The sequence below is a fragment of the Glycine soja genome, chromosome 13 (genome assembly GCF_004193775.1).
Source record: "Glycine soja cultivar W05 chromosome 13, ASM419377v2, whole genome shotgun sequence".
NCBI lineage: Eukaryota > Viridiplantae > Streptophyta > Magnoliopsida > Fabales > Fabaceae > Glycine > Glycine soja.
The window spans coordinates 22,834,427-22,850,316 of NC_041014.1; the positions used below are offsets into that span (position 1 = coordinate 22,834,427).

The following is a 15,890-nucleotide window of genomic DNA, read 5'->3' on the forward strand; positions in this document are numbered from 1 at the left end:
TGCTAAAACAAAACGCGTTTACAGCTTGCTCTGGTGCCGTTTTGCTTTAGGATCTCCGTATATTAATATTCTACAGCATTTCTCCTATTAAATAATGCTAAAGGAAAAAAAGATAAAAACGCGGAATTTGAGCTATTCGTGGATCTGGCACGTGTTGTGGCTAAGGCTGGTTCCATGGTCAAGAATCTCTCAAAAATCGAAACTAATGGGGGCAATTTGACTTGGCCTTTGGATTGCATTGTCAAGATGCTATCTGTAATCTGTGACTGCAATTTTAAAGAAATCAACTTTTGGGGGGTATCGTGGCCCTTCGCACACATTTTTAGCGATCCCAGTTTTTGGGATATATTCCAATTTCAATCAAATGATAGTGCAGTCAAAAACTCTCCATAATTTGTTTAGAACGTAATAATAGTGTAAATATTTTTTATATTATTAATTATTTAATTATAAACTATTAATTTATATAATAAGTTTATTAATTTTTACAATAACTGTTTTAAAAAGTATATACAGGATATTTTATATTTATTAGTGATAGTGTAAAAAAATTAAAATCAAGTTCTGATTTAAATTGGGATCGATTGAATTTAAGCTATAGTATTGAGAGAAATAAAAATTAAACAAAAGATATGTTTTCAGTTCCTATAAAATGAGTAAATTTTAATTTTGAATTTTATGAAATTTGCTCTTTAATTTACAATTTTTAATCCATCCAAAATAAAAAAATCTTTGTTTTCTGTTCTTATAAATGAGAAAATTTTGATTTTGGTGTATGTGACGAAAAAATTCATTCATTTTTTTCCTTTCAAAGTTTGAAATCATTATTTTCATCCCTAATATTCATTTTAAGGCACATAAATAACATTTTTATATGGATCTTTTATTTTTTTAAGGTTTGAGTTTTTAGTTTTAGTTTCCACAAATTTTTAAACTAAAATTTAAAATTTGACTAGTTTCAAAATAAATTTATTTTAAAAGTTTCATAATATTAGTTTAAGAGCGTGTTAATGTGAAAGTGACAACAATGATGACAATGTCAGTAAACATACTAATGATGGTAGAGATGGTGGTGGTAGTGATGTTGATAGTGTTGGCAATCATGGTGGTGGTGGTGATATGGTGATAACATTGGTGGTAGTTATTGCAACAACATTGTTGTTGTTGGTGGCAGTGACAAGTGGTATTGATGGTGACGGTAGTAATGTCGGTGATGTTGAGGACGAAGGTGGTAATTGTGATGGTAATGAAAGCTAATGGAGGTGACAATGGCGATAGACATGGTATTGGTGATGGTGGTAGTAGTTGTGGTGGTGACAATAACGATGATGATAATGGTGTTAGTAGTAGTAATGTCAATGGTAGTGATGGTCGTGATGACGAAAGTAGTAACAGTGTTGGTGTTGGGAGCAATGTGAAGGTGGTGGTGGTTGCGATATGGTTGTGGTAACGATAACAAAGATAATATTGATAGTGATAATGACAGTGTTAGTAGCGGTGCGATGGTAAGCTATAACAAAAGTGATATAGGTAGTGGTGGTAGTGATAATGATATTGATGGTAGCAATAGTGGTAATGGCAGTAATAGTAACGGTAATAATAGCAAGAAGTGTCATAATCAAATATAAAAAATGTGTTTTTTAAACTAAACCAATTTCACAATTTTTTTTTTGTTTTGAAAATGGGTATAAAAATATTTCAAAAATGATTTAAAAATCATTTCAACTCCATTTTTACAAAATAAGTTTTATAATAAAAATTACATTTAAAAACCAAAAATTAAAAATTCACAACCACTCAAAAAAGACCCTAAGATTGTCACTTGACACTAGGGTGTATTTGATTGAAAAATTAAATTATTTCAACAATCAATTATTATTATAGTAGTTGATTATAATCAAAATCAAATGTACTCCGAGTAAGTTTACCGAAAAATAAATTGAAGACAAAAACAATGATTTTAGATTTTTTTTTAAGGATTAAAGTTAATACAAGGACTTAAAAAATTAACTCATTTATAAGGAATTAAAATGTATTTTACCCTAAAAAAACACCTCATTAGATCACAAGAATGAATATTGTATACAATATCAAAGTCTAATATGATTCAATGTCAAGTATGATAAAAATTAATTTAGATTTGAATGATTTGATTTTTATACATTTGTTTTGATCAAGTTCATTAGACATGTACTGTGAATATAAAAGTTTTTACATTATTAATTAATTAGAAATGATTTCTTATATTACTTTTAAATTATTATTATAAAAGTTAACAAATTTATATTGCATAATTATCTTTTATTAAATAATTGTGTAAAAATAATTTATATTATCAATGCATATATAATTTATTCTTTGTTTTTTTTTGTTTAAAGGCTGTAAATAAAGTTTAGTTTATAATATTTTCTACGCTATTTTTAATTCACGCTTATTTTATATACAACACAAAATTTATATAATAAAAAAATGAAACAAAGGAATAAATTTAAATCAATCCAAAACTAATAAACTTATAATATGTTAAAATCATAAGAAGTATTATAAAAAAAGATATATTTTTTATAATATAATCATAAAAATAGTTAAGCATTGCAATTCCAAAAATATACAATTGTATAAATACAAGTGAGAATTTAATTTCGCACACACGTAAGTTTAATTTACATGCACATGTAAGGATTTAATTTTTAAAGTTTCTACGGTTTTTTCTGTAAAAAAAAAAAAAAGTTTATACGGTTTGCATTTCATCTTGTACTTTTTAATTATTTATTTAGATTTTTTTCTCGAATCTTGATCATATTCATTTTAGCGTGTGCGCGCGCCAAAATCGTAAAATGACATTTGTGGTATACCATGAAATTGATACTTTTTTAGATACTGCTATATTAACAAATTTCCAACCTGCCATGCTGTATTAACTAATTCGATAGAACGTAAATATATAATATACTATACTAAATAAGTTGTTTTGTTGATCAATTGTTTGTGTTAGGGTACAAATCAAGGAGTAATAATATCACCTGAACAGAATTAAAAAAAAATATAATATTAAAAAAGTTAAGCATCTGAACCAATAAATTGAATGAATGCCAATGTATCATGCTATTTCAGACACCTTCTAAATTGTTTTTTAACCATTTTCAATAAGTTTTCACAATATGAAGATTTCATGGGGGCATGTATTTGTTCATTCTGTGGCATGCTTTTCACAATATGAAAGAGAAATATCACCAAATCAACTTTGTCATGACTATCCACTTTTGTAGCACCGACGCCTCTAAACAATCTGAGATAAGTACTTAACCGATTGCAACTAAATATTGTTGATTTCAAATTTTTATAATATTATTATAATGTTAGATTGCCTGGTTTTATGTATTTTGATTGTGAAGCCTATAAAATGAATTATAAAAATATTTTTTTGATAAACTTTTTGAGAAATTTTAAAATAAGTAAAGAAATAAAAGTTTAGAAGGTCATATAAATTACTTCTAATATCTTATCAAATTAAGCTACTAATCAATCTACTTTAATGGCGTTTTTATTTTCTTAGTGTTTGGATTATGTGCAACTCTGGTTCTTTGAGTTTTTTTTAGTCAATTAAATAACTGTCTTTCTAAAATCAAGTAAATTACTGTTCAATTATTAGTTTCATTTCAAGTGATTCTCGATTTTTATTTACATTGAAAAAATAAATATAATTCTCTTATGATCTATTTATGAACAACCTCTTATTTAGTCTAATGATTGTTGGTGTTTTTTATTTATTTATGAACAACCTTGCATCTACGCCACATTTTTTTATTTATTTATGAAAACAAAAGGTTGTTCATAAATAAAATATAAGAATGAGCGTTCTTTCGTATTGTGGGTTGCTAATATTTCTTTTATTTTCGTCCAATGATTGTTGGTGTTTTTTTTATTGAACAATAATTGTTGGTTGGGTTGGGCTCAGTTGTGCATAAATGAGAGGGCTTAAGTACTAAGCAAGACACTTCACATATGGTTGTTGCTTCCTCCACTTTTTTGGAATGTTTTTTTTACTTGTTGGATTGACCATTCCAAAAGTCAAAATTTGTACTTATTCTCGAATGTAATTTAACATTTTAGATTGAACATTTCATAAGCTAAAAAAAAGGTGCAAGAAACAACTTACAAAGTACAGGAAACAACAACCTTCACATAGGACCTAAGGGGTCCACCTGAGCCTAAGGACCTTATCAAGCGCACATTAGAAAGGATCTGAATTTGTCAGCAATGTTTTTATCACCTTCATAAGTATAAACAACCTACTATTTTGAGGTGAAAGAAAAAAAGAAATAGGAGAAAGGAAAATTCCAGTAAAATATTTTATAGTGAGTTTAAATTTTATTTATTATTATGTAAATTTTTTTACAGCATCAATAACTAAAATTTATAGCAAATATGACTTCCAAGAATATATATTATTGAAGTAAACAAAGTTATCATATATATGACAATTACAAATAGATGACAATATAAAAATCATTTATATTACCAGTACATAGACTATTTATTATTATAATATTTTTTTTTGAATATACTCTCTACTATTTACTGAAATTTATTGTAAAATATAAAAAAAATCATTCCACTTATCTAATCAAATAAATTATGTTTTTATGATTTTTAATAAGTTTTTATGGACAATATATAATGTATGTGTTTGAGAGTGTTGCTAACACTTTGGTAGGAAGAAAAAGAAAAAGAGATAGAGAAAATTATGGATGCTACAAGTGATATGAAAGAAATATAAGAAGAAAATGTGGTGAAAATAATTAAGAGAAAATAAGTATATGTTTGTAAGAGGGTAAAGGCTAGGGTGGGCCACCTTTATAGGTGGTCTGCAATGCACCACTATTTCTAGTCCTTAGATTAATTTAAATGTATATTCTTATCATAGACCCTCTTTGTTAGAATATTTCTCCTTTTCTTCCAATCCTTTCCTGGCAACCCTTCGACCACACTTTACCAATGTCAAAAATAATATTCAATGACAATGTTTCATTTTTATTCTTCTTCCCTTTCCCCGATGCCCATGACCCAACAACCCAAAATCAATCATAATTTAAACAAAAACTAAAAATATCCAAGATTACCAAACACAAATTCTCAAACAAGGCTAGATTTATAGTTTCCAATCAAAACTTGTTTGATCTAATCGTCGCAAAATAAACCAGATCCCATTGTTTAGGTTCAGGTTCGAGCTATTTGGGTTGGACACTTGTTTCTGAACATGTGGGTTCTTATTAGGCCCATGAACTAAAAGCTAAATCATAAATAAAAAATGAAACTGAACATCGATTGAAGCAAAGGTGTTTTCTTAGGAAAAATTAAGTTGTGTAGTGATAGAAAAGAAAGTCGGGAACACAAAATCGATACACAGAAACTCAATAGTAATAGCTAATCTAAGAAATAGATTAAAACCCTAAGAAACGTAGTGGTCACGAAATGACGTGAAGAAAGATAGAGAAATTGAGTTAGGATTTGAGAAGAATTTGGTGTCGCGACCGTCGACATCGATAGAAAGGGTGAGAGGAAACACCATTGTAAAGGGGAGGTGAAGCCCACAATGAAAAATGAGATATTGCAAAGGGTAAAGAAGTGAGGAGAGTGGAGAGAGAAAGTGTTGGTAAAGAATAAATCTAGTGTGGAGGATTTACGGTACATATATGAGGGTCAGATGAATCCAACGGTGAATAAAACTTGTTCGCCATAAATCACCTACAAAGCTGGACCACCGTAGCCTTTACCTTGTAAGAGTTGTTTTTTCGTACCAAAGCAAATCTCATGTAATCATTGTTAAGCCTTTTCCACGGCCCATTTCTTCAGAGGATTTAGCAAGCCCACACTAGACATGAGCATGAATTAGTTAGGCCTTATGCTTCACCTTCACATTTGGGTTAAGTTCATAGATATGCTGATAATGGTGAAGCGTTTGGACAAAGAAAATAAAAGAAAAGAAAACGATGAAAAAAAGTTCAAATGAAATAAAATATAGCAATTTGTTATTATAAAAACAAGCATTGTGAATATCTAACATAGTTAAATAAAAATAACTTGAAGAATGCGTGCTTAAAATCATTAAAGTAAAAGTAAGATGAAGGATCATTTGACAGAAATAAAAATCAGCTTATTCCAACTTTAAATTTAATTTCTTTAGAAAATTAAACTATTGAAAATATAAATTTTATTTATAACATGAGTATGTATGAATTATATTTCATCACATTATTAAACTCATTTAAATATCAAAAGTATCTTAATTTTTTCTCTGTTTCTAGAATTAAATAAATTCCGGCAAAAAAATATATTATCACGATGAAGAAGCAGACAAAGAAACAAGTATACAAATGATCTCAAACATTCTCTAAAAAGTACTGACAAATGACAATTAGTAAGCAAAAAGACCATCCACGTTAGATGCGACAACCGAAAGTCCCATATTACAACAGAACATGTAAATTGGAATCAGTATCTAATTATGTGTTTACTCTCTCCTTGTAATAAATCTTCGATTTGAATGTTTTAAAATACCAAAAAATATGTAATTAATTAACTAATACCGATAATGAATTGAAAATGCATTGCGTAGGTGCAAGTAGTTCTTCTTGTGTTACTACTAGGGTCACATCAACTAAATTTATAAAATATTAATAGAAAGACTTTATTGTAAATATAAAAAATAGAGGGATAAAAAACATGAAATTAGAAATACAATTAAACTGATTAGTTAACATATAGAAAACAAATGCATATTTTAAATAAATATTAGTATTGACAAACATTAAAGAAGCAATAAAAAATATTTATTGAAAATATGGAAATGATTAAATACTTAACTTTTAAACAATAAGAAATTTCAAATATAGTTTTTATTCTCTAATTATTTAATGAATTCTAACAAAGTTATATTTTAAGAAATCAAACGTGTCTTTAAAAATATTTTAAGAAATACACGACTCTGTCCCGTGTATCTTTTTCAATTTGGTGAATGATTATACCTCACGTCACGACACTTAAGTGCCTGTAAATGATGACAGATAGGACATTAAGCATATCCCGTTTCCTATTGTAGATACAACAACACAATATGATAACTTACGTTACGTATGTATTTTTTTATAAGACGTGGCGTTAACATGGCTCCTCAACCATTATTATTTATTATTTCCTTTTTTTCTGAATTTGAGGAGGGTCACTGTCGATCACGAGGTTAATATGAAATTTCTCTCTGTATTATTTATTATTTTCTCGTAAATTCAAATAAGATAGTACTCATTCTAGTTCTAGATTAACAAACAAACAGAAAATGACAACGTAGCATAAAGTAGGATCCATTTCCCATTCCTCCAATGTCGTATGCCTAACTATATAGCCATATAGTACACGTCACATGTCACACTTCAACCTTTTTAAATATTACAAGATTGTTGTGCTGACAAGCCTGACATTGACACAAACACCAACGAAGTACACGACTTGGCCGTTCTAGTTCAGTTGTTAACACTCATATCCTGTTACAAATCACTTCTGCTCTTATCGTTGTTTGTTCCTCACTTTTTTCTTTCATTCAGTTTCAGTGTCACAATCCATCACAAAAACGTGTTCAACTATACTGATATTGGAGGTAAATAAGCATTTTATTTATTTATATTTATGAATATGATAAAGAAATTGATTAGTGTATGTGTTGCTTTTGAGTGTTATGCTGTGAATGGATGAAGAGTTGGGACAATTGGGTGTGTTGAAACAGGTACAAGGATCATGCTTGGGAACGGGGTTGTTGGGATCTTGGCAGAATCTGTGAATAAATGGGAAAGAAGGGCACCTTTGACCCCATCACACTGTGCTCGATTACTCCATGGTGGGACAGGTGTTTCTAGGATCATTGTGCAGCCTTCCACTAAGCGAATTCACCATGATGCTCTCTATGAAGAAGTTGGTGCTGAAATATCACAAGACTTGTCACAATGTGGTCTCATCCTTGGCATTAAGCAACCAAAGGTTCTTTTCTCTTTGTTTAATTAAATTAATCTTGTTCCTGCTAGATTGTGTTTAGTTGATCAGAGATTTTTTATGATGCATATGGCTTTGATGCAGCTGGAGATGATATTACCAGATAGAGCTTATGCCTTCTTCTCACATACACATAAAGCACAGAAAGAAAACATGCCTTTGCTGGATAAGGTGTTAATTTTATATACTTATACTTCATGTTTGAAATATGACTTCAATTTTGTGGCGGTTTCTTGCAACTTCTAACTCGTTTTTGGTATTTTCCATAATCTTAGATTCTAGCTGAGAGGGCATCGTTATATGACTATGAATTAATTGTTGGGGACAATGGGAAAAGATTACTTGCATTTGGAAAATTTGCTGGTAGAGCTGGAATGATTGACTTTTTGCGCGGATTAGGACAACGTAAGTTTCTAATAGCACAGGTTTTAATTTATCATATGTTCATTGTTGAATGGCTTTGTATAGTGAGTGATCTTCAAACTTTACATCTTATCTGTTTTATTGTTCCAGGGTTTTTAAGTCTTGGATATTCAACACCTTTCTTGTCACTTGGATCATCTTACATGTATCCTTCCCTGGCTGCTGCTAAGGCTGCTGTGATTTCTGTTGGTGAAGAAATTGCGACCCAGGGATTGCCATTGGGGATTTGTCCCCTGGTTTTTGTATTTACTGGTTCAGGAAATGGTATGGAGTTAGGAAATGATACTCTATTTTTATATGTCCTATCCTTTCTTAAGTAGACGTAATCGCAAATGAAATTAAACTAATCCATTCATGCACGAACCAATATTTCTTATATCCCATTTACTTTTGCCAATTGAATGTTGAAAAGTGACACTTGTGCTGACTTTTGAATCCTTCCTTTCTTTCCTGTAGTTTGTTCTGGTGCACAAGAGATATTTAAGCTTCTTCCTCATACCTTTGTAGATCCATCTAAACTACGCGATCTACATAGAACGGTAATTGTTATGGTGTTAGGAGCCTTATTATGTTAAGAGTGTTTTTGGGTTCAACTTGTGTTAGTTGTGTGACACTTGTGCTTGACCTAGATTTTCAGTATAAAGAGGCCATTAGTAGGTCTGGTTCATATCACAACATAATGATGATTCAGAGTCTTATTACTGAATTGTAGAACTCTTTTTCCATCCAATCCCTATAATTTTGACTGTTTTCAATGTGGTACAAGATTTGATGAAGGTTCATCAAAATTTTAGACCTCGGTATAATAAATTATCCTCCCCATCCTTTCCTTGCCTCGTTAAATTGAGACAAAAGAGTAAGGTAACACATGAAGTTCCTCATAATCAGGATGGGTAACTTGTGGCAACTGGAGGAAATGTTCTTTTCATTTTTCTAGTATTATCTTTTAGTCTGGAGTGATGATTGTGAAATTCCAAAAAAGTTAGGGTAGTTTGAACAGATAAAGAATGCAACACTTTGTTACAAGTTCATCACAGTAAAACAAGTGTGTAGGAAACATCTATTATAGTTATAAATAAAGGAAATTATTAGGAATTCAAGTTTAAATAAAAATAAATCAATAGAATCTTCAAGTGTTATCTGTTATGTTATTAGCTTTTGAGATGTCTTATACTTTGCCCTGTATGTACCTTGTTTAACAGGACAAAGATCAACCAAGGCATGCTTCAAAAAGAGTTTTCCAAGTTTATGGTTGTGTTGTGACTGCCCAAGACATGGTTGAACCCAAAGATCACGTGATAGTGTTTGACAAAGTTAGTTGATCTTGATCTCGTGTTTTGAGATCTCCTCGTATCTATTTGTCTGCTAAAAATGCCTGTTTGCTAAGTTGCAAAAAAATTGGCAAGTTAATTTGTATCTGAAACCTGTTATTATCATTTGAAATAAAACCTGTTATTGGATAAGCAAAAAATTATGTCAAGCAGGGGTTGAGATTTATAAATAGTATACTAACACGATCTGGTAATTTCAGGCAGACTACTATTCACATCCTGAGCATTACAATCCCACTTTCCATGAAAAAATAGCACCATATGCATCTGTTATTGGTAGGTCCCTTCATGCATGCTACTGATAATGGAGCAAATTATATTCTATTATTTGCCACACTGCAGTTCACATAATAATTTCTTGATTTCTTCTATGGAAGAAGAGATGGTTTTTTACTAGGTCCTAGATTTGACATTAGATGATCAATGCAGACTGTAGAGGGCATTCCAAATGTAACCGGAGTTCAGCTTGATGTGATGGATCATGCCAATTTGTGTAAGTACATTGCACAGGTACGTTTGTCTCTTGGGAAATAACTGACCTTCATCAAACCCTATGAGATTTTGCTGGAAAAAACGTTTTGATTATTATTAACATATAGTGTACTTATAATTTTGAATTTTCCATCATTGTTAACGTTGACTATGATTTCGCCATCTTGAAACATCATGCTACATCTGATCTATATATGCTTTGTGTTCTTAGGGTCTTGACATTTTGTTTTCTTTTCCTTGTCTGCAGGTTAACGTTGTTATAAGTTTGCTGCCCCCAAGTTGTCATATTATCGTAGCGAATGCTTGCATTGAGGTACTTCGCATTATTTTATGATATTTTTCAATATTGAACTGAAATTATATACATTTAGAACAATAAAAGCAACTAAAATGACAGGTTTTTGGACAAAGCATATCCAGACTAGATTATAGTAAAGGCTGCAATAACGTGACAAGGATTGAAGTCACTTCTTGAATTTAGACATAAATCAACTTATAGATTGGTCATCCTGTGGGGAAACAAAAAAAAGAGAGATGATCCGAGTAATCTAGGAAAAAATTGTTCCCTGGTTCCAGAATCTCATAAATAACATCTGTATAGATTTTATTTTTGGTAAAAATTGCAAGGGTAGTATTTGTACATAATTATTCTTTCTTTTTTTCTACCTTAGTAAATGAATATGTTTCTTAATGCAGCTGAAAAAACATCTTGTCACTGCTAGCTATGTTGATAGCTCCATGTCAATGCTAAATGATAAGGCTAAGGATGCTGGCATAACAATTCTGGGAGAGATGGGCTTGGACCCAGGAATTGGTAGAGAGTTATTTGATAATTAGTGATCGGTTTCCAGGACTTCTGCAAAATAAAATAGTCTAAAATAGTGCATCTGGATTGATGTACTTATTAAAAACTCGGTTTTGAGTTATTGTTCTCACTTCCCAGATTTTTTTCTTTAAATTTATGTTCTAAGCATTGCACCTGTGAAACTATTACCTGTGTTTATTTTCTGATTGCATGGATGGCTACGGTATTTTTCTTCTGAGAAAGTTGAAATAAATTATTGGAAATTTTATTTACTGGGCTGAATGTTACAACATATCATATCATCAAATTTATACAAACTCCTTCAAAAATATTTGTTTGCTTCTTTTGTCCTAACACATTGGCTGAAAACCAGCTTGTGAATATTCTAGAAGCTTCTCATATTTCCAACTAAAATGGGTCTGTCTTGCAATAAGAATATAAGATTGTAGTTGTTTGATGATCCAGATCATATGATGGCAATGAAGATGATCAACCAAGCACATGTGCGGAAGGGGAAAATAAAGTCTTTCACTTCTTATTGTGGTGGACTTCCATCTCCTGAAGCTGCTAACAATCCATTAGCATATAAATTCAGGTACTTCTTGGAATCTCTTTGTCAAACTCAAGAGTAAGCACACTGAATTATGTATTTAATTAGATATGATTTGTAAAACATTTGAAAATCATATTGTAAGTTTTCATTACTCAATGCCTTTAAACTCGCTGTTTTGTAGCATTTTCATCTGGCTAACCTTTCAACTCTAGTAGGTCACATAGTCATTTTGCTTATGTGGTAAAAACTTTGATGATTGTCACTATAAGAACTCATTGGTTAATTACCCATTATTTCAGTTGGAATCCTGCAGGAGCAATCCGAGCTGGGCGTAATCCTGCCACCTACAAATGGGGTGGTGAAACTGTACATATTGATGGTAAGCTTTTAAGCAACAATTCTAACATGCTTCCACAATATGCATGCATGAATCCACTTTGAAGGTCAAATAAAATTCATGTAATTTCTATATTTGACCTCAGAGGATTCTTGCCCATTTTTGAAAAAGATTACTTCATGTTGATGCATCATACTTGTTTTTTGACCAGGGAACGATCTTTATGATTCTGCTACAAGACTAAGGCTACCGGACCTTCCTGCTTTTGCTTTGGAATGTCTCCCAAATCGCAATTCATTACTTTTAAGGGATTTGTATGGAATAACTGAAGCATCGACCATTTTCCGTGGAACCCTCCGCTATGAAGGCATGTTGTATATATGTTTCTATTGTTTCTCAGGCAAACATTTTGACATTGGTTAATACTGTTCTCTATAATATGTTTAAACTATATTAATCATAATTTGATAAAGTGGTTCCATTCTTTGAATCATGTTAAAATTAAGCAATATAGTATTTATTTAATCTTGTGGCGTGTTTAGCATAAAGGGTCTATATTTATTAATCTTTCTGAAACTTACTTGTTCTAACTTGGTGTACAGGATTTAGTGAGATCATGGGGACACTGTCTAGGATTGGCTTATTTAACAATGAAGCTCATTCGTTGCTAATGAATGAACAGAGACAAACTTTCAGAAAATTCTTATTTGAACTTCTCAAAGTTGTTAGCGATAATCCAGATGGACCATTGATAGGAGAGAATGACATCATGGAGCATATATTAACACAAGGGCACTGCAAAGATCAAAGAACTGCAATGAAGACAGCAAAAACAATCATGTAATGTAGACCATTTACCCCTACCTTATACTGGTTGGGCACATCTTGTGCTTCTGCCATACTATCATCAATAAAATATTTTTGCTTATAAAAAAAAAACTTGACTGTCTTTTTTCATATAGATTCTTGGGACTTCTTGGCGAAACAGAAATCCCTGCTTCCTGCAAGAGTGCTTTTGATGTTGTTTGTTTCCGCATGGAGGAGAGGTTATCATACACCAGCACAGAAAAGGTATATTTCTATTAATAAGTTATATGCTGAAATTTATTGAAAATTACAAAATTATATAGGTTCCACTCTTTATTTTTTAGTGTGAATGTATGAATACATGATTTTGATGATGCTAAACAAGAATCAAACAAGGTTGCTTCAAAGGATAAGCATTGCTTCAAGATTAATACGAGGTTACTTCAACAAATAAAGTCTTGCTTCAAGATTAACTCAAGATTAAACCTTGCCTCAAAACAAAGTGTTTCCAAGACATCCAAGGCTCTGGTAATCAATTATCAGACAATGTAATCGATTACCAGAAGACAATTTTTAAAAATAGCTGTTAAAAAAGGTTTTGAATTTGAATTTTGAACCTGTAATCGATTATCAGATGTTTGTAATCGATTACCAGCGGCAGAACTCTTGAAATTCAAATTCAAAAGTCATGACCTTTCAAAATATAACTGGTACCACAAGTGAAAAATTTGAGAAAAAAGTTTTTTGAAAAAACATATCTCTTCAAATCATTTTGAAAAGGCACTAAGGATCCATATATATGTGTGTCTGACCTCAAAAAATAAGAGAGATATTCTAAGAAAATTTCATTGCAAATGTTCTCTCAACAACTCTTGGACAAACACTTGCAAATCTATTAGTTCATCCAGAAACTTCAATTTGTATTATCCACTCTAAAGGAAAGAGAGAAATCTGTCTGCTCTTCTCAGAAAGTCAATTGTAATCAAGAGACTGGTTATATCTTTTGAGTTTCCTGAACACAAGAAAAAGAAAGCCTATCGTTTAAAGGGAGTTAAAGTTTGTTGGTGGGAAGATTTAGAAACTTTATTCAACCCTTATTGAGGCCACTTGTCCAACATTTATTTGATGAGTTTCATTGATGATTTATAATTTCCAATAAATTTTAATTGATAATAGAGTTTGTTAGAGAGTACATTGCTAACACTTATCTTCTATTAATTGTATGAACTGAGTCTCCATTTGACATTTTATAACTAAATGTTGCAAAACAAAAATGACTGCTTAATTTAACTTCTTTAAAAAACAGAAAAAAAAATGATTTGTATCCGCGTATCACCTTAAATACTGCTAAAGCAACTCATTTGCAGGAATGTTCAGAGATTACTTATTAAATCATACATTTAATTTCTAGTGCCTTAACTTTTACCTGATTTGAAAGCAGGATATGGTGCTTTTGCACCATGAACTGGAAATAGAATACCCAGATAGCCAAATTACAGAGAAGCATAGAGCTACTTTACTTGAATTTGGGAAGACTCTTAATGGAAAAACCACAACTGCCATGGCCCTTACTGTTGGCATTCCAGCTGCTGTTGGAGCTTTGGTATTTTCTGTTTCTTTCTGTTCTTTTATGTTGTATTCCAAGAAAATGCTGTTGGTGAATGATATCTTTTTTGCAGCTCTTATTGACAAACAAAATTCAGACAAGAGGAGTCTTAAGGCCTATCGAACCTGAAGTATACACTCCAGGTGAGCATGATATATTGGTTTGTTGTCCATTTGTTGAGTCTAGTTTTTCTATCATGCATATAGTTAAAGGGGAAAATTTGACCATAGAAATAATTAGCATACTTGCCAGTCATATGGCCACAAAATTGCAAATATTCGCATTATGTGAATTTTTTATCAAGGGTTTTGCATCAGATTAATAAATGGAAAATAAGGCTACTCAACCGCATATTTTGTCATTGACTATTGTTAACAGATGTACATTGTGGAACTAATATCAATAAATTGTATATTTTGGACTGTACTTCACAATGCTTATTTGTGAGCTATGTGGTTTTTGCAGCACTGGATATTATAGAAGCTTATGGCATCAAGTTGATAGAGACGACCGAGTAATTTTCATCTATGAATTGATGTATAGGTGTAAATTAATGTACACCATGCAATGTTTGACGTGAATAGGATAAAATATAATAATTACTGAGTTTATGGAATTGCAACTACCATTCTATACCAGTGTCAGAAATGGACCACACGGTACCAGCATAGTTATAACACTTACACATGAAGATGCCAATTTCAATTGCAGCAGTACAATCCAACCGGTAATGAAATTCTAGAAAAATTGTTAATTGGTGATCAATGAAACTACTCCCTCCTTTCTTATTTATCAGACTTAATTACTTAATTTATTAAGAATAAAAAAAATAATTAATTTAATTGATAACAAAATATCCTAAATTTATATTTTTTTTTCTTTCAAAATTACCATTGTCATTAATATATATATATATATATATATATATATATATATATATTATTAGTTAGTACAATTAATTTATAATATTTTAGTCTAAAAATAGTTATTACAAGACATTATGAACTAAGTCTTATACAAAACAACGAGCACACATTTTAGATATTATAAATAGCAACAAAGGAGTGTATTATTATATTTGTCCTAAATACAATGTTTTAGACAGCATTTACTTACTGGCATTTCGAAATTACACCAGGGTAGAACTAAAGCACAACTTTTATGTTTTTGACTAAGCAAGATAGAAGCAATATTTTATCTATCCATTTATACATTTCACCATTTTTGGATTTGAATTCCCACTAATCCAACAGTTAGCAATTAAATGGACCAAAGATAAAGAAGTTATAAGGCTTAGTAGTTAGAAAAGAGATTTAAGGGTTGAAGGGAGGAGGGCAAAAGTTGGAGATTCGAAAATCCCTCCACTAACATTTAATGCGATAGCCGACATTTCTCAATTTGTTTTAATTTTTTACATATATTATCAATTCATTTTTATAAATAAAAAATTTGGGAGCATAGAAATTTAATAAATAGGATCTGAATTATAAATT

General features: G+C 30.8%; 1 protein-coding gene across 1 annotated transcript; it reads left to right on the plus strand.

Annotated features, from left to right (window-relative positions):
* Positions 1-7,405: 7,405 nt before the first annotated feature.
* LOC114381717 (alpha-aminoadipic semialdehyde synthase-like) lies at positions 7,406-15,162 on the plus strand. The gene is made up of 21 exons (XM_028340945.1): positions 7,406-7,518; positions 7,602-7,654; positions 7,781-8,031; positions 8,128-8,214; positions 8,319-8,448; positions 8,557-8,730; positions 8,923-9,005; positions 9,669-9,779; positions 9,998-10,073; positions 10,178-10,188; positions 10,221-10,307; positions 10,537-10,602; positions 10,986-11,103; positions 11,560-11,689; positions 11,947-12,026; positions 12,196-12,351; positions 12,587-12,824; positions 12,947-13,055; positions 14,233-14,394; positions 14,471-14,540; positions 14,863-15,162. The coding sequence occupies exons 1-21, from the start codon at positions 7,421-7,423 to the stop codon at positions 14,913-14,915; spliced, it is 2,343 nt and encodes a 780-aa protein (XP_028196746.1). The 5' UTR covers positions 7,406-7,420; the 3' UTR covers positions 14,916-15,162.
* The last annotated feature ends 728 nt before the right edge of the window (positions 15,163-15,890 follow it).